The sequence below is a fragment of the Sapajus apella genome, unplaced genomic scaffold, assembly GCF_009761245.1.
Source record: "Sapajus apella isolate SASKATOON/1434 unplaced genomic scaffold, GSC_monkey_1.0 scaffold136, whole genome shotgun sequence".
Classification (NCBI taxonomy): Eukaryota; Metazoa; Chordata; class Mammalia; order Primates; family Cebidae; genus Sapajus; species Sapajus apella.
The window spans coordinates 2098508-2121885 of record NW_022437076.1 but is presented as its reverse complement, the minus strand read 5'-3'; the positions used below and the strand labels follow the sequence as shown (position 1 = coordinate 2121885).

Below are 23378 nucleotides of genomic sequence, written 5' to 3'. Positions count from 1 at the left end.
TAGCAAGACCCTATCTCTGCAAAAAAAATTTTAAAATTAGCTGGGTAGGCTGGGCGTGGTGGCTCACACCTGTAATCCAAGCACTTTGGAGGCCAAGGCGGGCGGATCACCTGAGGTCGGGTTCAAGACCAGCCTGAACAACATGGTGAAACCCTGTCTTTATAAGAAAAAAAAAAAAAAATTAGCTGGGTATGGTGGCGCACACCTGTAGTCCCAGCTACTCAGGAGGTTGAGGTGGGAGGATCGCCTGGTCCTGGGAAGTCCAGGCTTTAGTAAACTATGATTCCAGCCTGAATGCCTGTCTCCCAGCAGAGCAAGAACCTATATTAAAAAATAAAAATAGGCCGTCGCCGTGGCTTACACCTGTAATCCTAGGACTTTGGGAGGCCGAGGCAGGCAGATCAAGAGGTCAGTAGTCTGAGACCAGCCTGACCCACATGGTGAAACCCCACCTCTACTAAAAATACAAAAATTAGCTGGATGTGGTGGTGTGTGCCTGTAATCCCAGCTACTTGGGAGGCTGAGGCAGGAGAATCACTTGAACCCGGGAGGTAGAGGTTGCAGTGAGCTGAGATTGCGCCACTGCACCCTAGCCCGGGCGAAAGAGCCAGACTGTGTCTCAAAACAAAACAAAAAAACAAACAAACAAAAATAAATAAATAAACAAAAGAAGTATTTTATAGGGTGTCCACTATTCACTCTGTAGTGTAACTATTGCCAGAGAGAAAGACACGGCGAGGGAACGGGGACAGACAACTGCCAATAGTTTCCCACAGCCTCTTTTTTTTTTTTTTTGAGACAGAGTCCCATTCTGTCACCCAAGCTAGAGTGCAGTGTCTCCATCTCAGCTCACTGCAATCTCTGTCTCCCGGGTTCAAGCGATTCTCCTCCCGAAGCCTCCCAAGTAGCTGGGACCCGCACCACCACACCCAGCTAACTTTTGTATTTTTTTTTTTTTTTTTTTTTTTTTAAGCAGAGGCGGGTTTCACTATGTTAGCCAGGCTGGTCTTGAATTCGTGACCTCGTGATCTGCCTGCTTCATCCTCCCAAAGTGTTGGTATTACCTGCATGAGCCACCGCGCCTGGCCCCACAGCCTCTTTTATGTTTCTAGGTTCACTAACTCCTCCCTGACATCACAGGCAGGGTTAAATGCCCTGCCCGCAAACTCCTACTGTACTATTATACTTTATAAGTCTTGATTTTTTTTTTTTTCTCAAGACAGAGTCTCACTCTGTTGCCCAGGCTGGAGTGCAGTGGCACGATCTTGGCTCATTGCAACCACTGATTCCCAGGTTCAAGGAATTCTTGTGCCTCAGCCTCCAGAGCAGCTGGGATTACAGGCATACGCCACCACCCTTGGTTAATTTTTATATTTTTAGTAGAGACAGGGTTTTGCCATATTGACCAGGCTGGTCTCCAACCCCCGATCTCTTTTGTATTTTATTTTTATATTTTTTATATTATTATTATTTTTTTTTTAGAGACAGGGTTTCTCCATGTTGGTCAGGCTGGTTTCGAACTCCTGATTTCAGGTGATCCTCCCGCCTCGGCCTCTCAAAGTGCTGGGATTACAGGCGTGAGCCACCGCGCCCAGCCTCGAACTCCCGATCTCAAATGATCCACCCGCCTCAGCCTCCCAAAGTGTTAGGAGGACAGGCGTGAGCCACCGCGCGCGGCTGAAGTCTTGGTTCCTGTCTGCCTTTTTGCTCCCCTGTGAACGCCACTGGTTGTATTTTTCCCTGCTGAGTCCAGTCCTTGGTACACAGTGGGCACTCAATAAAGGATGGTTGAATGAATGAACGCATGAACAAATGACTGTCCTGGAGCTAGCACTGCATTTCATGTCCATATTTACGAAAACAGACATCGTGCAATGTGCAGTCTTGGCAAATGTATGAAAACCCTGCAGACTCCGGTCTCTCGCAGTGCGACGCCAGGAGCCTATCACACACTGAGGGCTGTCGGGCGCCAGAAACAGCCTGGCACACGGAGAAGGCGGGGCTTCGCCCCGACCACACCCCCTTGCGTTCAAAGCCTTTCCGCCAATGGGCCCGCCCCCTCGGCGCAGTGTGTAACTCTAATTGGTCATCTCACTAATCCATCTGAGCACCTCGGCACCGATTGGATCAACTGCTGAACTGGGGTTGCGCACTTCCCAGGGCTGGGAACGCGGAGCGGACGCAGGCTGGCCGCCATTGCGCTGCGGGGAAAGCGTTCTCCTGTGTGAGGGGCTGTGGGGTGCGTGGCAGGCGTTTAAGGCCGGGCTGCGGGAGGCGCGCTCGGGTCGGGCAGGGTGACCGGAGGGGTTAGGCCGGGCCGGGGTGGATGCACTCGTAGTATGGCGGGAGTGTAGGCCGGGGGTCCCGGGCGCGTTTCTGCGGCGCTTCTTGTGGGCCCGGGCCTGTGGCTCGTTAATTTTTCTTTCCTGCCGCTCCGCAGATTCTCCGGGATGGCCGGAGTATTTCCTTACCGAGGGCCGGGTAACCCGGTGCCCGGCCCTCTCGCCCCGCTGCCGGACTACATGTCGGAGGAGAAGCTGCAGGAGAAAGGTGAGGCGAGACTGAAGCGGGGCGCGGGCCGGAGGCGGGGCGGGTGCGCGCGCAGGCGGGTGGGACCCCCCCCCCCACCCGCGTTTGGGCAGCTCATTAGGTGTCAGCTCCCTACATACCCCGTTGAATTTTTTATCTAATGAATCCATTTTAAGCGCGTGTTATTTGCAGGCACTGATCCAGCGGGGATACGGTGGTGATGGAGACAAAATTCCTGTCCTTAAACGGGGTTCAGATTATGGCGGGAGAGAGAGACAAATGAAAAAACCTTGAAGATTTGTTATAAAAATGTTAGGCCGGGCGCGGTGGCTCACGCTTGTAATCCCAGTACTTTGGGAGGCCGAGGCGAGTGGATCACCTGAGGTCAGGAGTTCGAGACCAGCCTGGCCAACATGGCGAAACCCCGTCTCTAACAAAAATACAAAAATCAGCCAGCTGTGGTGGCGCGTGTCTGTAATGCCAGCTACTCCGGAGGCTGAGGCACAACAATTGCTTGAACCCGGCAGGGGGAGGTTGCAGTGAGTGACTTCCTGCCACTGTACTCCAGCCTGGGCAACAGAGCAAAACAACGTCTCAGGATAAGTAAATAAATAATGTCAGCTAGTGATAAATGTGATGAAGGGAGAAATAGAGTAAAATGGTAAGGGAATTGGCAAGAAGTGCTTCTTCCTGCCGGATGCCTGCTCCTCCCTCACATACACTGGCAGGAGCTTACCCTAGGGCAAGGAGTGAAGATGATTAGGCTGAGGGTGTGCAGTCCTTTAAACTGAGGTGCCTTTGTAGCTCGAAAATGGCAGCAATTGCAGGCCAAGCGCTATGCAGAAAAGCGGAAATTTGGGTTTGTGGATGCCCAGAAGGAAGACATGCCCCCAGAACATGTCAGGAAGATCATTCGAGACCATGGAGACATGACCAACAGGAAGTTCCGCCATGACAAAAGGGTTTACTTGGGGTAAGGACCACCCTGAAACAATTTTACTTGGAGTTTGGCCCTTTTGCCTTCTCCCTGTCCCAGTTTGCATCCTTGGATTGATGCGCTGTCATCTTGGAGTAGGACTCCGCTTTGACAGCTCATCTTGATGGATATGAGAAAGGAGAAAACCAGTAGGATTCTCCGGTAATTTCTGCATCTTCCACTTATGCAGTCTGTCTCCCTTCTCCTCCTGATTTGGGCCTGGTGCTTTAATTTGTCCTATTGTTGCTATTGTAACACACTCCTGTCATTGAACTGGCTGAAGCCCAGAGTGGGATACTGTGTACAGTGGCAGCCAGACACTACTCAGGGACCTGAATTCTGTGTTTGGGGTATTTAACTTCAGAGGTATCCCTACTCTTGTTTTTCTGAGGCTCTAAACTGGATGAGTATAGGTACAGATGTCTTAACAGATCCCTGTTCTATTTGGACACAAAAATGTTTGCCGTGTAATTAACTGGAAGTTTTGTTTATTAAAAAAAAAAAATACTTTTTTTGAGAACTGTGCTGGGTGCTGGGGATCTAGTGGTGAGCAGACAGTACCAGTCTCCACCTTTATGCAGTGTGCGATCTAGTGGCATGACAGACAGGTGACAACTAGTTATAGTGAAGCATGGGGAATGTTTTATTATTCTTGTGAGAAGATGCAGAGAGAATAGAATGTGAGACAGCCTCAAAGCTGTCTTCGGAGGGACAGCCGTTAATTTAGGGGAGCTGAGACCAGCATTGTGGGACTGTGAAGTTGAAGAAGAGTGTTAACCAGGTGAAGTTGGAGAGGCAGAGGCAGGGTTTCTGGTTATCAAGGGTCTGTATGCTAAGCTTGGGCGTTTGGATTGTAAAGTAGCATTTACTGTGGAACATGAACTTGTGGCTTCTCTGCAGGGGACAGGCAGCAGAATACCATGTCATTTCTGATAGCCTTGTCTTTTTCTGATAACGGCAGTGCCCTGAAGTACATGCCCCACGCGGTCCTCAAGCTGCTGGAGAACATGCCTATGCCTTGGGAGCAGATCCGGGACGTGCCTGTGCTGTACCACATCACTGGAGCCATTTCTTTCGTCAATGAGATTCCCTGGGTCATCGAACCTGTCTACATCTCCCAGTGGGGGTGAGAAGGCTGAACTAGGGTGTGCGGTGGTGGCGGTGGCTGGGAGGCAGTGGATGAATGGTTGTGTGACGTTCTTGCCTTCCAGGTCAATGTGGATTATGATGCGTCGAGAAAAGAGAGATAGGAGGCATTTCAAGAGGATGCGTTTTCCCCCTTTTGATGATGAGGAGCCACCCTTGGACTATGCTGACAACATCCTAGATGTTGAGCCCTTGGAGGCCATTCAGCTGGAGCTGGACCCCGAGGAGGACGCCCCTGTGTTGGACTGGTTCTACGACCACCAGCCATTAAGAGACAGCAGGAAGTGAGTGACAGGTGGAGATGCTGCTCCTGAGAGGAGCTGTGGAAACCCAGAAGGAGTCCTGGGAGATGAGTAGGCGGTGTGGTTTGTCTAGCTGCTTGCTTGATGTGGGCCTTTCTTTTTTTACCCTAGGTATGTAAATGGCTCCACTTACCAGCGCTGGCAGTTCACACTGCCTATGATGTCAACTCTCTACCGCCTGGCTAATCAGCTCCTGACAGACTTGGTGGATGACAACTATTTCTATCTGTTTGATCTGAAGGCCTTCTTCACATCCAAGGCACTCAATATGGCTATTCCTGGAGGCCCCAAATTTGAACCTCTTGTTCGAGACATCAACCTACAGTAAGTCGGAGAGATTAGGGATTTTAGGCATTTTGAGTTGAGTGAAATGTAATCTTCATCCTTAAAGTTCTGATATAACTTCCAAATCAGTCTGTTTGCATCAGGCGCAGTGGCTTATGCTGTAATCCCAGCACTTTGGGAGGCTGAGGCAGGAGGACTGCTTGAGCCCAGAAGTTTGAGACCAGCCTGGGCAACATGGCAAAACATTAGCTCTATCTCTACCAAACGTTATCTGGGTGTGGTGGTGCTCGCAGCTTCCTGTAGTCTGTTACTTGGGAGGCTGACCTGGGAGGATCGTTTGAGCCCAGGAGGTGACAGCTGCAGTGAGCCATGATCATGCAGTTGCATTCCAGCATGGGTGACAAGAGTGAGATCTTGTCTCAAAAAACAAACAAAAATAGTCTGCTTATTCTCGATTTTGTACCCTAGGGATGAAGACTGGAATGAATTCAATGATATTAACAAGATTATCATCCGGCAGCCTATCCGCACTGAATACAAGATTGCTTTTCCTTATTTGTACAACAATCTCCCACACCATGTCCACCTCACCTGGTAAGAGACCTGGAGCATCACAGCTGGAAAGGAGAAGGCTGGTGTTTAGGTTGGGCCTGGGCAGGGAAGCTTTGGCTGACTCTTCCTTTAATTTTAGGTACCATACTCCCAATGTCGTGTTCATCAAAACTGAGGACCCTGATTTGCCAGCTTTCTACTTCGATCCTTTGATCAACCCCATCTCCCATAGGCACTCCGTCAAGGTGAGAGGAAGGGAGGGACACTTACCCTCAGCTTTTCTAGGAGCAATGGCCTGAGGTTCGCTGAAGTGTTACTAGATAATTTATTTTTTATTTTATTTTTTAAAATAAAGATGGGGTTTCACCATGTTGGTCAGGCTGGTCTTGAACTCCCGACCTCAGGTCATCTGCCCGCCTTGGCCTCCAAAGTGCTTGGATTACAGATGTGAGCCACCACGCCCGGCCAGTGTTACTAGATAAATAGGCAGAGGGAGACATGTTTTCCGTCCTGCTAAGTGTTTCCCTTGAGCTATAAGTTAACTTGAGAATTCAGCATTTGCCTTAAAACATGTCGTTGGTATAATCCTGATTTCTGTGATTATCCTTCTGGACCTGATGGGTCTCCTCTTTGGGTGCTCTAGATAATCTGACCCGGAGGGTCGCTTTTGTGTGTGTTTGTTTTAGTCTTTATAGTGAGATGTACCTTACAGGTTACCCATTTCAAGTGTGTAATTTGATGGTTTTTAGGTTATTCTCATAGTTGTCTCAGCTGTCACCACATGCAATTTGAGAATATTTTTATTACCCCAAAAAGAAACTTAGCGGTTTCTCTCTTTCTCCCCAACTTTCCCATGCTACCACTGATCTACTTCCTGTCTATAGATTTGCCTGTTCCGCACGTTTTATGGAATGGAATAGAATGGAACTGTACACTGTGTAGTCTCTGGCGCCAGGCTTCTTAAGCTTCCCATGATGTTTTCAATGTCCTTCTGTGTTCCGTAGTGTCCAAGCCCGGCGTTTGGAGCTTGGGTGGGAGATGATGCAGTGTTGACCTTCGGTGATGTGGGCTCCTTTAGGAGGCTTTCTGGTGGTGAGCCAGTGGAGGTGTGAGAAGTGAGGCTTGCTTCCTGGTGCCCTGTGTTCCCTTGGTTCCCTTGGCACGGGCACTTCAGGGCTGCTTTTGTCAGGCAGCCCAGTTTCCATGGCAGATGTGGGCTTCGTGCTTGGCCCCAGAGAATTTCATCTCAGGTCTGTGCCTCGTGCAGCAGGAGCTAAACCTTTAGGGGGATTCCTTTCCTTTGGCAGAGCCAGGAACCATTGCCGGATGATGATGAGGAGTTTGAGCTCCCGGAGTTTGTGGAGCCCTTCCTGAAGGACACGCCCCTCTACACCGACAACACGGCCAACGGCATTGCCCTGCTCTGGGCCCCACGGCCCTTCAACCTACGCTCTGGTCGCACCCGCCGGGCCCTGGACATACCGCTTGTCAAGAACTGGTAAGGCTCCTACCTGGGGCATGGGGAATGGTAGTGGATGCACAGGAGGAAAGCCTCCCACTAGGTGGGCATGTTGCCTTTTTTAAATTCTTTTTTTTTTTTTTTCCCATAAAACTGGTAGACCACCCAAGGCTTGTAGCCTTTAGCGGAGTGGCTGGAAGAAGAGATGGGCAAACTCTGGTGGGCTGATTTTTCCAGGTATCGGGAGCATTGTCCGGCTGGGCAGCCTGTGAAAGTGAGGGTCTCCTACCAGAAGCTGCTGAAGTACTACGTGCTGAATGCCCTGAAGCACCGGCCCCCTAAGGCCCAAAAGAAGAGGTAAGGTGGCCGGGCGCGGTGGCTCAAGCCTGTAATCCCAGCACTTTGGGAGGCTGAGGCGGGTGGATCACGAGGTCAAGAGATCGAGACCATCCTGGTCAACATGGTGAAACCCCGTCTCTACTAAAAATACAAAAAATTAGCTGGGCATGGTGGTGCATGCCTGTAATCCCAGCTACTCAGGAGGCTGAGGCAGGAGAATTGCCTGAACCCAGGAGGCGGAGGTTGTGGTGAGCCGAGATCGCGCCATTGCACTCCAGCCTGGGTAACATGAGTGAAACTCCGTCTCAAAAAAAAAAAAAAAAAAAAAAAAAAGAAGAGGTAAGGTGCCCAGCCAGAGGCCCTGGTTAGTCCTCTGTTCTGGAGATCATCAGTGGCTAACTCTCACTCTCCGTGTTCCCACCTCAGGTATCTGTTCCGCTCCTTCAAAGCCACCAAATTCTTTCAGTCCACAAAGCTGGACTGGGTGGAGGTTGGGCTACAGGTTTGCCGCCAGGGCTACAACATGCTCAACCTTCTCATTCACCGTAAAAACCTCAACTACCTGCATCTGGACTACAACTTTAATCTGAAGCCTGTGAAAACACTCACCACCAAGGTGCCTGCATTGGAGCTTTGGGGTCTCCTGGGCCTGAGGGCGGACAGCTATCTCTGCTCTGGCTCCCTATGGAGGCGTATGTCCAGGTGGGACCATTGTTCATTCATGTTCTCTCTGTGTTTTGCGTCTTCTCCAGGAAAGAAAGAAATCTCGTTTTGGGAATGCTTTCCATCTGTGTCGGGAGGTTCTGCGGTTGACTAAGCTGGTTGTGGATAGTCATGTGCAGTACCGGCTGGGCAATGTGGATGCCTTCCAGGTGAGGCTAGGTATTCCCAACCCCTGCCCAGGTGAGGAGGCTGGATGAAGCCTGTGCCAACTATGGGGCTGCTTTAAGCTCCAAGTCTCATGGGGCAATTGTGTTGCAGCTGGCAGATGGATTGCAGTATATATTTGCCCATGTGGGGCAGTTGACGGGCATGTATCGATACAAATACAAGCTGATGCGACAGATTCGCATGTGCAAGGACCTGAAGCATCTCATCTATTATCGCTTTAACACGGTGAGGCCCTGATCTTACTTACTGACTTTGACTTTCTTTTTTTTTTGAGACAGTTTTACTCTGTTTCCCAGGTTGGAGAGCAATGGCGTGTTACGATCTCGGCTCATTGCAACCTCAGCCTCCCAAGTAGCTAGGATTATAGGTGCTCACCACCACACCTGGCTAACTTTTTTTTTCTTTTTTTTTTTTTTTGAGACTGAGTCTTGCTCTGTTGCCCAGGCTGGAGTGCAGTGTCACTGATCTTGGCTCACTGCAACCTCCGCGTCCTGAGTTCAGGTGATTTTCCTGCCTCAGTCTCCCGAGTAGCTGGGATTGCAGGCATGCACCACCATGCCTGGATAATTTTTGTATTTTTAATAGAGACTTGGTTTAACTATGTTGACCAGGCCAGTCTCAAACTCCTGATCTCATCATCCACCTGCCTTGGCCTCCCAAAGTGCTGGGATTACAGGCATGAGCCACTGTGCCTGGCCTTACCGACTGACTTTCTCAGATCTTTTTTCATTTGTACATTTAGACTGGCTCTTTCTGGGGACCCATTTGGAGAGCAGCTAAGAGTGTGTCCTTACTGCTCCTTTAAATTCGTATGGGAGATCTTAGTTCCTGGTTTTTGCCTTAAGGTTTCTCATTTACCTTCTTGTTTTAGATGTTGAGGTCCCAGAGTTTTTCTTTTTTCCCCTCTACTGCCATACACGTGTTCTTCTGTTTGTATATATACATAGATGCCCCACCTCTGCCCAGGTGTCTGTTCTTTAAATGTGTTGCTGATTTGTGTTCTGAACTTCTGCTTGGCTCATAGGGCCCTGTAGGGAAGGGTCCTGGCTGTGGCTTCTGGGCTGCTGGTTGGCGAGTCTGGCTGTTTTTCATGCGTGGCATTACGCCTTTATTGGAGCGATGGCTGGGCAACCTCCTGGCCCGGCAGTTTGAAGGTGAGTGTTTTTCTCTCTGTCCACCTTCTGTTACTGTTTCAAAGGTAGCTTGTGTGTTTCTGCTCTGTCCCCTGCCCTCGTTTGAGTCTGTTCCCTGCTCTTGTATGAGCACCCCTTCCTACTGGATTGCCTTTAGATCCAATTCTCAAATGACCTAGTATTCTTATTTCTTGGGCTTCCTTCTGGGGCCTAGAGAGGCAGTCATGCATTTGCATGAGAGTGGACATTCCTCAGAAACATACTTGTGAACGTTTAAGGCAGCTTGTCTTTTTGGGTATGCTGGGCACGTGGATGCTTTGTTAATACCTAATTTGATTGTAACCATATGAGTGAGGGGCACGAAGGTACAGACCCTTACTAAAAGCAAGGAATCTTGCTTATAATCACCATGGGACACTCTACTTCTAGGTCGACACTCAAAGGGGGTGGCGAAGACAGTAACGAAGCAGCGAGTGGAGTCGCATTTTGACCTGGAGCTTCGGGCAGCTGTGATGCATGATATTCTGGACATGATGCCTGAGGGGATCAAACAGAACAAGGCCCGGACGATCCTGCAGCACCTCAGCGAAGCCTGGCGCTGCTGGAAAGCCAACATTCCTTGGAAGGTGATTGTCTCTCTATTTTCTTGGAGGCGTAAACGTCCGTTTTTTTGTTTTGTTTTTTCTCCTTGAGATGGAGTCTTGCTCTGTCACCTAAGCTGGAGTGCAATGGTAGTAGAGATGGGGTTTCACCATGTTGGCCATGCTGGTCTCAAACTCTTGACCTCATGATCTGCCTGCCTCGGCCTCCTCAAGTGTTAGGATTACAGGCGTGAGCCACCGCACCCGGCCTCATCCATCTTTAGGTTAGGATCACCACTTCGGGACTCATTAAGGGGCTAGTTGGTTCCTGTCTGTTTTCTTTTCCCTTTTAGAGAAGGGGCTTGCTGTGGTGCCTAGGCTGGCCTCAGACTCCTGAGCTTGTGATCCTCCTTAGCCTCCTGAGGAGCCAGGTCGCAGATGTGTGCCACAGTACCTGGCTTGATGGTGTTTTTTGGACTTTCAGGTCCCTGGGCTGCCGACGCCCATAGAGAATATGATCCTTCGGTACGTGAAGGCCAAGGCTGACTGGTGGACCAACACTGCCCATTACAATCGCGAGCGGATTCGCCGAGGGGCCACTGTTGACAAGACTGTCTGTAAAAAGAACCTGGGCCGCCTCACCCGGCTCTACCTGAAGGCAGAACAGGAGCGGCAGCACAACTACCTGAAGGTGGGGCAGAGGGGGCTGGGCTGGTGTGAGTAGTGGGGAGTGCGCGGGAGCGAGGACTGCAGCATTGTGACTAGACCTTGTCTGGGGGATCGGGCTGTAGCGGAGGCTGACTTCATGTCCCCCTTGCAGGACGGGCCTTACATCACAGCGGAGGAGGCAGTGGCGGTGTACACCACCACTGTGCATTGGCTGGAAAGCCGTAGGTTCTCTCCCATCCCATTCCCCCCACTCTCCTATAAGCATGACACCAAGTTGCTCATCTTGGCATTGGAGCGGCTCAAGGAAGCTTATAGGTGAGTAGCAGGGTAGGTAGGTTCCTGTTGGGAAGGGGCAGCAGGGAGTGGGCTCCTCATCAGAGTCCAAAGAAAAAAGGTGTAGCCCCGCTCTTTTCTGGGTTGCCTTCCTCTTGGTTTTCCCATTCACCTTTCCCATTGCTTTATCAGCGTGAAGTCTCGGTTAAACCAGTCTCAGAGGGAGGAGCTAGGTCTGATTGAGCAAGCCTACGATAACCCCCACGAGGCGCTGTCCCGCATCAAGCGTCACCTCCTCACACAGAGAGCCTTCAAAGAAGTGAGTGAGATGTCATCCAAGTTTTCTTTTTGGTTCTGCCATTCATTCTTGGTAGAACCAAAGGTAGCGGGTTGCCTCAGGTGATGGGTGGATTGGTGTGAAGCAGCCTCCTTGTCCCACAGGTGGGCATTGAGTTCATGGATCTCTATAGCCACCTGGTTCCAGTGTACGACGTAGAGCCGCTGGAGAAGATAACTGATGCCTACCTGGACCAATACCTGTGGTATGAAGCTGACAAGCGCCGCCTCTTTCCACCCTGGATTAAGCCTGCGGACACAGAGCCACCACCACTGCTGGTTTACAAGTGGTGCCAAGGTAGAACTTTTCCAAGATTGCCCTGTGAGGAGTGGGGGGTGAATTTAGTTCGATGTCAAAATTCTCATCTGGGCGGCGTGATTGGTTTCCTCTCTTGATACATGGTCATAGAAGGAACGTAGTGTTCGTGTTAAACTGAGTCATAGCAATCCGGATGAATACGTGGCATGTTGTGATAGTCACTGTGGGGCTAGTCCTGAGAGGTTTTCTAACTGCTGGAGACCTGCATTGCTGCTCCTCAGGCATCAATAACCTCCAGGACGTGTGGGAGACAAGTGAAGGCGAGTGTAATGTCATGCTGGAATCACGCTTTGAGAAGATGTATGAAAAGATCGACTTGACCCTGCTTAACAGGCTACTGCGCCTCATCGTGGACCACAACATAGCTGACTACATGACAGCCAAGAACAACGTCGTCATCAACTACAAGGTGTGTCTCTGGGCTTGTAGGGTCCACTGACGCAGAATTTGCTGAGGGAGAACAGAAGAGGTGGGCCCTAGAGAATGCTGGGATGTAGCCCAGGTTGTTGAGAATCATGGCTTTTTCCTTCTAGGACATGAACCATACGAATTCATACGGGATAATCAGAGGCCTGCAGTTTGCCTCGTTCATTGTGCAGTATTACGGCCTGGTGATGGATTTGCTTGTGTTGGGATTGCACCGGGCCAGTGAGATGGCTGGGCCCCCTCAGATGCCAAATGACTTCCTCAGTTTCCAGGACATCGCCACTGAGGCTGCCCACCCCATCCGTCTCTTCTGCAGATACATTGATCGCATCCATATTTTTTTCAGGTGAGGGCCTGCCGGGATTCCAGGCCTCAGAGGGTACTGAGGCATATGCCTTGCCTCTGAAATCAGCTATGTTACCTTAGCTGACGTAACTGCTGCTGGGACTTCAAAATGGAATGAAGGCCGGGGAGGGTGGGGGTAGGATGGGATAGGGTCTCCATCTCTGGAGCTGCAGGACTCGGGGGTAGGTCCCAAATCTTAGTGTATCTGGGCCTCAGCAATGTCCCTGGTCTGGTGTAGGTTCACAGCAGATGAGGCTCGGGACCTGATTCAGCGTTACCTGACAGAGCACCCTGACCCCAACAATGAAAACATTGTTGGCTATAATAACAAGAAATGCTGGCCCCGAGATGCTCGCATGCGCCTCATGAAACACGACGTTAACTTGTAAGTCTAGGTTGGGCTGTGCGGGCTGGAAGGACACGGAGGCTGAGGGACCCAGAGAGGACAGCCGTGAGGCTGTGTCCTGGGCGGAGAAGCGTAGCTGTGTTGGGATATCATTGGTTGGCCGTGGAAGGGAATTTCCTTCCAAGAGACTGATATGACCATATGTTCTCTGTGGGCAGGGGTCGAGCAGTATTCTGGGACATCAAGAACCGCCTGCCACGGTCAGTGACCACGGTTCAGTGGGAGAACAGCTTCGTGTCTGTGTACAGTAAGGACAACCCCAACCTGCTGTTCAACATGTGTGGCTTCGAGTGCCGCATCCTGCCCAAGTGCCGCACCAGCTATGAGGAGTTCACCCACAAGGACGGGGTCTGGAACCTGCAGAATGAGGTACCGCCTGGGAGGGTCTGGGACGGGCGCCAGCACGCCTGTGCTTCCGGGGTAGGTGCGAGCGAGGCACACAGGCGTCCCTCGACACTGTCAGTCACTTGTGCCTCGTTGGGTGGAAAGGGCTCAGTTGGGGTCACAGTTGGCTCTTGCCTCTGTGGGTTCCTGAGGCAAGTTAACCTTGACTCTGTGGTTCAGGTCACTAAGGAGCGGACAGCTCAGTGTTTCCTGCGTGTGGATGATGAGTCAATGCAGCGCTTCCACAACCGCGTGCGTCAAATTCTGATGGCCTCTGGCTCCACCACCTTCACCAAGGTACAAGGCCTTCACCCCCAGCTTCCCTCCTGCCCTCTGCTCACCTCACATCCCTTTCAGCTCTGCTCCTGCTTGATTCTTTCTTCCCAGCTTTGCTCCGTGTACCAGTTTCCATGCTCTGTGCAATAGTGGCTTAGAATGTACGTCACTTCGTAGTTATGTTCTGATCGTTCCTTGTAGGCTTTCTGCAGTCTCCTGTGGAGTTGTGATGGTTCTAAATTAAGGCAAAAGTAGAAGTTGGATTTATTATTTTGAACACTTAGGCATTGTTTTTGCATTTACTCAGGGGCTTATCTAAATGATATGAACAAGGCATAAATGACCTGTGAAAAAGCAGTTCTCTCTAGGTATCTCAGTGTGCGTTTCTCCCAGTTACCTTGAGAATGGAGAAAGAAAAATCTGAGGAATTTTGAACCGTGGATATTTAAGTTTTTGCAGGTTTAAAAAGTTACCTTGGCTGGGCACAGTGGCTCACACCTGTAATCCTAGCACTTTGGGAGGCTGAGGCAGGTAGATCACCTGAGGTTAAGAGTTTGAGACCAGGCTGGCCAACATGGTGAAACTTTGTCTCTACTAAAAATAAAAAAAATTAGCCAGGCCTGGTGGCAGGCAGGTGTAATCCCAGCTACTTGGGAGGCTGAGGCAGAATTGCTTAAACCCGGGAGGTGGAGGTTGCAGTGAGCTGAGATCACATTGTTGCCTTCCAGCTACAGCAACAGAGCAAAAACTCTATCTCAGAAAAAAAAGTTACTCTGGTTTCCATTTACTATAACATTTTTCTTGTATTCTGAACTTCGTATCTCTAAACGTGCAGCATTGTGCAGAATGTTTTCTCTTTTTTAGTAAGTTTTCTGTTAAGGGTACGTTCTATTGTAGAACTATTGCCTTGGCCGGGTGTGGTGGCTCACGCCTGTAATCCAAGCACTTTGGAGGCCAAGGCGGGCGGATCACCTGAGGTTGGGAGTTCAAGACCAGCCTGACCAACACGGTAAAACCCTGTCTTTAAAAAATAAAATAAAATAAAATAAAATAAAAAAAACTATTGCCTTACGGTTGAGTTTCCTTTATCCAAAATTCTTGGGACCAGAAATGTTTTGATTTCAGATTTTTTTTTTTTTTTTTAATATTTTCATTGTTATTACTAGAGACAGCATCTTACTCTGTCACTTAGGCTGAAGTGCAGTAGCGTTATCATAACTCACTGTAGCTCAGGTGATCCTCACACCTCAGTCTCCCTAGTATCTGGGACCATGGGTGCATATGCCAGCATGCTAATTTTTTTTTGAGATGGAGTTTCATTCTTGTTGCCCAGGCTAGAGTGCAATGGCGTGATCTCCGCTCACCACAACCTCCACCTCCTGGGTTTAAGGGATTCTCCTGCTTCAGCCTCCCGAGTAGCTGGGATTACAGGCATGTGGCATCACACCTGGCTGATCTTGTGTTTTTAGTAGAGATGGGGTTTCTCCACATTGGTCAGGCTGGTCTCAAACTCCCTACCTCTGGTGACCTGCGTCCCAAAGTTCTGGGATTACCCACTGCGCCTGGCCTAATTTTTAAATTTTTTGAGACCTGGGGTCTCACTCTCTTTTCCAGGCTGGTCTCAAACTCTTTGGGTTCAAGCAGTCCTCCTGCCTCAGGCTCCCAGAGTGCTGGATTATAGGTGTGAGCCACTGTGCCCAGCCTTGAAATATTTTCATTATACAGCTAGTGCTCGACTTACGACCACAATTGGTTCCGACAGACCATCGTAACACGATTTGGTCGTAAGTTGAGTAGGTTATATGTACAGTACTGTGAAATGATGTTATAAAAATCTTTAAGTCATATTTTATCATAATTTTTTTCATTATGGTTATATATCATAATTTTTTGTTCATTTTACGCCATTTGTATCATCTCTACACCATTTTGTCTCTTATTTTTACATTCGTCTGGTTTAAGTGAAACACTGCATTACCAGTGCAACTGGTTTAATATTTGCAAAACATACAAAATTACAAAATACAGGTGCATACAAAAATACAAAATACAGGTGTAAAAAATACCATAGGAAACATTTTCCCAATTGCAAAACATATCAAAATATATAAACATGTACGAAACATTTTATTGGCCGCTGGTGCTTGGCTGCAGATCGTTGATGTCGTCATCCGAGGCAGCAGTTGGGGTTACCGGAGTTGGTTTTTTCATAAACATGGTGAGCTTTGTCTGAATTGTATGTTTCTTTTTTTCTTCATAAATTTCACAATACGGACGAAACACATCGTGCGCCATCCGTTCAATCCTTGCAAATCGTTCGATGTTTGGGTCCATTGCTTCGAAATGTATAGGAAGTTTATTCAGTAAAGATAAACCGTCTGATAATCCCTTAGTGGTGAACTTTCTTTCTGGCTCCTCCTCTTCTTTCTCTGCTTCTCTTCTTTCTTCTTCCACCACTCTTTCTTCTTCCAGTTCGATTACCTCTTCATTTGTAAGTTCTCCGGATTCTTTGCCTAGCAACTCTTTGACATCTTCCATTTCACAATCCAAAGAAAGGTCTTTAGCGAGTTTCACTGTTTTTTCCTGAATCGTTTCAAGTTCATGTTCACTGTCAAATCCGTCAAAATCATTAACATAGCGCTTAACACAGTTTTTCCAGATGCCATTCATGCACTTTGTCGTCACAGCCTCCCAGGCGGTAGCGATATTCTTGATACACATCAAAATGTTGTAGTGTTTCCAAAAATCTACAGTGGAGCAGTCGTGGCTAGCGATTGTGGTCGTAAAGTCGAATGGTCGTAAGTTGCATAGATCGTAAGTCGAAAAATACCTGCAGTTGCAGGTTCAGCGTCCCTAATCCAAAATCTGAAATGCTCCAGTGCGTATTTCCTTTCAGCATCATGCTGGTGCTCAGAATGTTGGGACTTAAAAAGTTTCAGCTTTTTGAGCATTCTGGGTTTGTGACTAACCTGTATCTGGGGAATCTGTGAGAGCACCAGAGTTGATGATTGCTCTAGCCAGTCTGGAAGTGGAAGAGGAAAGGATTCCGGAAAGAATTGCATGTGATGAGGCAGGTGAGGGAGGGCATTCCTCTAGCCAGGTGTGGAGACGTAACTAGCTTGCTGTATGTGGGGCTATGGAAGGTTCAAAGTTTGCTGGATAAATTGTGGAATTGGGAATGTTCAGAGATGAGGCTGGATAAATAGTGGAGAGCCGTATCATGGAGAGCGTTGGACACCTTATGAAAAGGTATGTGAGGGTCTTAAGCACAGAGTGACTTTGTCAGATTTATTTATTGATTTATTTAATGTCCCACGTTGCAGATGTCGACGTTCTGAGATTTCTGTGTTAGATGATTCACAGCTGTGAGAAAGAGAGCACTAAATAGTGGATAAGATGGGAGACCAGGTCTGGGGACTGCTGCAGAAGTCCAGATAAAAATGATGAGAGCAAAGTAACCAGGCGTGGCGGCGTGTGCCTGTAAAGCAACACTTTGGGAGGCCCAGGTGTCTGGATCACCTGAGCTCAGCCTGACCAACATGGTGAAGCCCCATGTCTACTTTAAATATGAAAATTAGCTGGGCTTTGTGCTGCACACCTGTAATCCCAGCTAGTTGGGAGGCTGAGGCAGGAGAATGGCTTGACCCAGGAGTCGGAGGTTGCAGTGAGCTGAGATTGTGCCACTGCACTCCAGCCTGGGCAACAGAGTGAGAGTCTGTCTCCTAAATAAATAAGTAAAGTTAAATAAAAATGATGAGAGCAGTGAAAGTAAAGGTAGGAAGAGGGGAACAGACTTGATAAGAAGTTAGCACGTAAAATCAGCAGAACTTTGTTGTCATGGGGGTGCTGGAAGAAAGAAGAAAATGATGTGCAGATCTTGGCGCGGGTGACCAGGTGGATGTTAGTGCCGCCAGCTGGAAGACTGCGTTAACAAGAGCAGCTTTAGGAGGAAGATAAAGACTTTTAGTTTAGAGTCTATAAGGTGTGAAGTTCCCGAGAACATTCAGATGGAGGTGCCCAGCAGGCATTTATTTATATCATGTTTCTTCAGTTCCAAGATATGCACATAAGCACATGTATACACATCTATGTATATTCTTCCTACTCCCTTAATGGTGCCTTTTTAATTGATGATCTGTTTGATTTGATTTTTAAAAAGTATGAGTTTGACATTCCAGGGAGAGAAATGAAACTAGAAAGTTAAGAGCAGTCAGGGATAACCTAGAGGTTCTTAGGATGTTTGAGTGGCAGTCTAAGCATGGAGGGGAGGTCTGGATTTAAAGATGTTGATTTAGGAGTCTGTCAGAATAAAGATTGAAAGCCGAACAATGAGTGACATCACCCAGGGAGGATGCGGAGTGAGAAGAGGAGAGGAACGAATTTGGCCTGTGGGAAATACCAAGATTAAGTGTGCCAGAGCCCATGGGACAGTGCTGGGTCCTGGGAAGCAAGGCCGTCAGGAGCAAGTGTCCAGAGTCAGGTGGATGCTTCGCAGTGTCAGTTGCCTCAGAGCATTTCAGTTAGATAAGGACTGAAAAGGATTCATTGGATTTGGGAGTTAGGACGTCATTGGTGACCTTAGCAAGAGCTGTTACAGAAATAGTGGGGACGGAAGCCAGATGGCAGTGGGTGAGGCTTTCTGGGAAGTGAGTGAGTGGAGATAGCAAGGACAGTCTATTTGCCAGTTGAAGAGAAGGAAGGACATTAGATGCCATCTAGAGGGAGCTGTAAGTCAGTGCAGGGATTTCTGATGGCAGTGACATGAGTATGTTTTAATTAAGGAGCCCAGTAGAGTTTAGTGTACAATAGAAAGGTGTGATGATTGGTCAGGCGCAGTGGCTGACTCCTGTAGTAACCCCAGCACTTTGTTGGGAGGCCGAGGCGGGTGGATCACCAAGTCAGGAGTTCAAGACCAGCCTGGCCAGTATGGTGAAACCCCATCTCTCCTAAAAATACAACAATTAGCTGGGCACGGTGGTGGGTACCTGTAAATCCCAGCTACTCTGGAGGCTGAGGCAGGAGAATTGTTTGAACCTGGGAGGTGAAGGTTGTAGTGAGCTGAGATCGTGTCACTGCTCTCCAGCCTGGATGACGGAGGAAGACTCTGTCTTGGGGAAAAAAATAAAAAGAAAGTAAAAGTTTGGTAATTGATGAGCAGAGTTGCAGAGGGGTTCCCTAGGGGTAGAATAAAGAGCAAGCAGGCTGGGCACAGTGGCTCACAGCTGTAATCCTAGCACTTTGGGAGGCCGAGGCGGGCAGATCACAAGGTCAGCAGATTGAGACCATCCTGGCCAACATGATGAAACCCCGTCTCTATTAAAAATACAAAAAAGTAGCTGGGTGTGGTGGCGGGCACCTGTAATCCCAGCTACTTGGGAGGCTGAGGCAGGATAATTACTTGAACCCAGGAGGCAGAGGTTGCAGTGAGCCGAGATTGCACCACTGCACTCCACCCTGGTGACAGAGTGAGTCTCTGTCTCGAAAAAAAAAAGTGAGAATGGAAGAAGATCTGCGAGGTTAAGGAAGCAGCTGACTATAGTGGTTAGAAGCACAGGTTCTGGAGGCAGATTGGGTTCACGTCATACCTTTGTCATATTACTAGTTGAGATCTTGGGAAAATTGCCCATGCTGGGCCTTAATTTCCTCGTCTGTGAAATAGGGATACTGATATTACCTAGCTCAGAGGGCTTTTGTGAAACTTAAGTGAAATTGTGTATTTGGTATGCCATATTATTACTTGATAAATTGCCTGATAAAGCTGGGCACGGTGGCTTATGCCTGCAATCCCAGCACTTTTGGAGACTGAGATGGGAAGACTGCTTGAGCCTAGGAATTTGAGACCAGCTTAGGTAATGTAGCAAGATCCTGTTTATGTTTAAAAAATAAATAAATAATATAAAATAAGATAGATTTTTAAAAAATGTGTTTAAAAAGCTATGTCATGGGCAAATTCTAAAACTTTTTGCTTTTTTGTTTTGTTTTTTTTTTTTTAGTTACGGGGTTTCACCATGTTAGCCAGGCTGATCTTGAACTCCTGACCTCAGGTGATCCACCCACCTCAGCCTCCCAAAGTGCTGGGATTACAAGTTGGAGCCACCATGCCTGGACTTATATTATAATTTTTTTTTTTTATGAAGACTTAAAAGATATGCCGGGCGCGGTTGCTCACGCCTGTAATCCCAGCACTTTGGGAGGCCGAGGCGGGTGGATCACGAGGTCAAGAGATCGAGACCATCCTGGTCAACACAGTGAAACCCCGTCTCTACTAAAAATACAAAAAATTAGCTGGGCATGGTGGCGCGTGCCTGTAATCCCAGCTACTCAGGAGGCTGAGGCAGGAGAATTGCCTGAACCCAGGAGGCGGAGGTTGCGTTGAGCCGAGATCGCGCCATTGCACTCCAGCCTGGGTAACAAGAGCGAAACTCCGTCTCAAAAAAAAAAAAAAAAAAAGATATATATAAATTTATTACATGGTGTCTAGTACATGTAGACCTGAACAAATACTATTTTCCTTCCTGACTCCCCTTGTTCCCTGGGAATTTCTGCTATAATAAAGGAACAGTGGACTCCTCAGGAATTTATACCTCCTCTCCTTCAGGGATAGAGCACTGGTAACTGCAGCAGAACTGCTGTGTTCTGTTACACACATCAGCAATTCCAAGCGCAGTCAGAGAATTTACTAAGCCTGCTGGGAGTTGTCCGCTTGCCTTCACCCACTGTCTAGCCCATCCTGGCCCCTGGCCCTCCTTTCTGTAGATCTGCTGTGCTTGTCTCATCCTGTGGATGCACAGATGCTCAGTCAAGCTTTTTTTTTTTTTTTTTTTTTTTTGAGACGGAGTTTCACTCATGTTACCCAGGCTGGAGTGCAATGGCGCGATCTCGGCTCACCGCAACCTCCGCCTCCTGGGTTCAGGCAATTCTCCTGCCTCAGCCTCCTGAGTAACTGGGATTACAGGCACGCACCACCATGCCCAGCTAATTTTTTGTAGTTTTGGTAGAGACGGGGTTTCACCATGTTGACCAGGATGGTCTCGATCTCTTGACCTCGTGATCCACCCGCCTCGGCCTCCCAAAGTGCCGGGATTACAGGCGTGAGCCACCGCTCCCGGCCTCAGTCAAGCTTTTGTGATTGCGTTTGAGCTGTTCTCTCACCCTGCAGGCCTTTCTCCTTGCTTGTCTGAATACTATTTGCTCAAGGCAGATTTCTGTGGTAACTCCAGCCAATGCACGCTTTCATTTCCATAATTGTTCAGAAGACATTTTTTGCCTTAAAGTCTTAACTGTATCATTTGGTATTTTGTGGTTTGCTGTCTTTTTTTTTATTTTTATTTTTTTGAGATGGTGTCTCGCTCTGTCACCCAGGCTGGTGTACAGTGGTTTGATCTCGGCTCCCTCCAACCTCCGCCTCCTGGGTTCAAGTGATTATCCTACCTCAGCCTCCTGAGTAGCTGTGATTATGGGAGTGTGCCACCATGCCTAGCTAATATTTGTATTTTTAGTAGAAACGGTTTCAGCATGTTGGCCAGGGTGGTCTCAAACTCCTGACCTCAGGTGATCCGCCTGCCTCAGCCTTCCAAAGTGCTGGGATTATAGGCATGAGCCACTGTGCCCAGCTGCTGTCTTTTTTAAAATTGAGCTTGTCAAAGAAACAGCTTTGGTTTCATTAATTTTTATGTTATTTCTTTTTTTGTTACATTGATTTTTTTTTTTTTTTTTTTTTTTTTTTGAAGCCGGGTCTCTGTGACCCTGATTGGAGTGCAGTGGTACAGTCTCAGCTCACAGTAAACTCTGCCTCCCAGGCTCAGGAGACCCTCTCACTTTAGCCTCCCAAGTAGCTGGGACCACAGGCACATGCCACTATGTTGGTTTTTTTATTTTTGTATTTTTGGTAGAGACAGAGTTTTGCCATGTTGCCCAGGCTGGTCTTGAATCCCTGAGCTCAGGTAATCCACCCACCTGGGCTGGGATTATAGGTGTGAGCCAGAGTGCCTGGCCTTACCTTATTGCATTGCTTTCTTCTCTTATCATATCCTTCCCTTTGCTGGTTCTATTGAGGTAAAAGGTCAGATGATCAATTTTGGACTTCTTTCTTTCTTTTTTTTTTTTTTTTTTTTTGAGACGGAGTTTCACTTATGTTACCCAGGCTGGAGTACAATGGCGCGATCTCGGCTCACCGCAACCTCCGCCTCCTGGGTTCAGGCAATTCTTCTGCCTCAGCTTCCTGAGTAGCTGGGATTACAGGCACGCACCACCATGCCCAGCTAATTTTTTGTATTTTTAGTAGAGACGGGGTTTCACCATGTTGACCAGGATGGTCTCGATCTCTTGACCTCGTGATCCACCCGCCTTGGCCTCCCAAAGTGCTGGGATTACAGGCTTGAGCCACCGTGCCCGGCCTTTTTTTTTTTATATATTTACTTTTTATTGCATTTTAGGTTTTGGGGTACATGTGAAGAACATGCAAGATTGTTGCATAGGTACACACATGGCAGTGTGATTTGCTGCCTTCCTCCCCATGACCTATATCTGGCATTTCTCCCCCTGTAATCCTTCCCCAACCTCCCTACCGTCCGCTGTCCCTCCCCTCTTCCCCTACAACAGACTCGTGTGTGATGCTCCCCTCCCTGTGTCCGTGTGTTCTCATTGTTCAACACCTGCCTATGAGTGAGAACATGCGGTGTTTGATTTTCTGTTCTTGTGTCGGTTTGCTGAGAATGATGGTTTCCAGGTTCATCCATGTCCCTACTTGTCTCTTTTTCTGATAGAATTATTCACGTCTATAAATTTTCCTCTCAGCATTGCTTTACCTGCATTCCTCACATTTTAATATGTTGTGTTTTCATTTGTATTCGGTTAAAAGTATATTCTAGGCTGGGCATGGTGGCTCATGCGTGTCATTCCAGCACTTTGGGAGACTGAGGTGGGCGGATCACGAGGTCAAGAGATTGAGACCATCCTAGCCAACATGGTGAAACCCCGTCTCTGCTAAAAATGCAAAACTTAAGGGCCGGGCGCGGTGGCTCAAGCCTGTAATCCCAGCACTTTGGGAGGCCGAGGCGGGTGGATCACGAGGTGAAGACATCGAGACCATCCTGGTCAACACGGTGAAACCCCGTCTCTACTAAAAATACAAAACATTAGCTGGGCATGGTGGCGCGCGCCTGTAATCCCAGCTACTCAGGAAGCTGAGGCAGGAGAATTGCCTGAACCCAGAAGGCGGAGGTTGCGGTGAGCCGAGATCGCGCCATTGCACTCCAGCCTGGGTAACGAGCGAAACTCCGTCCCAAAAAAAAAAAAAAAAAAAAAAATATGCAAAACTTAGTTGGAAGTGGTGGTGCACGCCTATACTCCCAGCTACTTGAGAGGCTGAGGCAGGAGAATTGTTTGAACCTGGAAAGCAGAGGTTGCAGAGAGCAGATTGCACCACTGCACTCCAGCCTGGTGATAGAGTGAGACTCTGTCCCCCCAAAAAAAGTATATTCTAATTTCCCTTATGAGTTATGAGTTCATATTTCACCAAAGGTTGTTTAGAATTATACTGTTTACATATTTGGGGGGGGGTGTTTCCCTTGTTAGTTTCTAGTGTGATTCCATTATGGTTAGGAAACATGTTCTATATGATCTTAGTTTTTAAAAATGTATTAATTCTCACCTATCTTGACACCTGAAAAAAAGAAAAAAAATTTTTTTAGCCGGGCGCGGTGGCTCAAGCCTGTAATCCCAGCACTTTGGGAGGCCGAGGCGGGTGAAT

General features: G+C 48.3%; 1 protein-coding gene across 1 annotated transcript in view; it reads left to right on the top strand.

The window, feature by feature from the left end:
• Positions 1–2121: 2121 nt before the first annotated feature.
• PRPF8 (pre-mRNA processing factor 8) overlaps positions 2122–23378 on the top strand; it is a 35239-nt gene continuing 13982 nt past the window's right edge. The window contains exons 1-24 of the mRNA XM_032263502.1: positions 2122–2239; positions 2441–2550; positions 3334–3502; positions 4467–4631; positions 4717–4935; positions 5065–5277; positions 5707–5832; positions 5930–6035; positions 7098–7288; positions 7487–7606; positions 8015–8204; positions 8341–8460; positions 8570–8704; positions 9504–9633; positions 10042–10238; positions 10678–10884; positions 11014–11177; positions 11328–11454; positions 11577–11769; positions 12012–12199; positions 12324–12562; positions 12800–12946; positions 13126–13336; positions 13532–13648. Of these exons, the coding sequence (XP_032119393.1) occupies positions 2451–2550; positions 3334–3502; positions 4467–4631; positions 4717–4935; positions 5065–5277; positions 5707–5832; positions 5930–6035; positions 7098–7288; positions 7487–7606; positions 8015–8204; positions 8341–8460; positions 8570–8704; positions 9504–9633; positions 10042–10238; positions 10678–10884; positions 11014–11177; positions 11328–11454; positions 11577–11769; positions 12012–12199; positions 12324–12562; positions 12800–12946; positions 13126–13336; positions 13532–13648 (3774 nt within the window). The 5' untranslated portion in view covers positions 2122–2239; positions 2441–2450. The remainder of the gene's footprint in view (positions 2240–2440; positions 2551–3333; positions 3503–4466; positions 4632–4716; positions 4936–5064; positions 5278–5706; positions 5833–5929; positions 6036–7097; positions 7289–7486; positions 7607–8014; positions 8205–8340; positions 8461–8569; positions 8705–9503; positions 9634–10041; positions 10239–10677; positions 10885–11013; positions 11178–11327; positions 11455–11576; positions 11770–12011; positions 12200–12323; positions 12563–12799; positions 12947–13125; positions 13337–13531; positions 13649–23378) is intronic.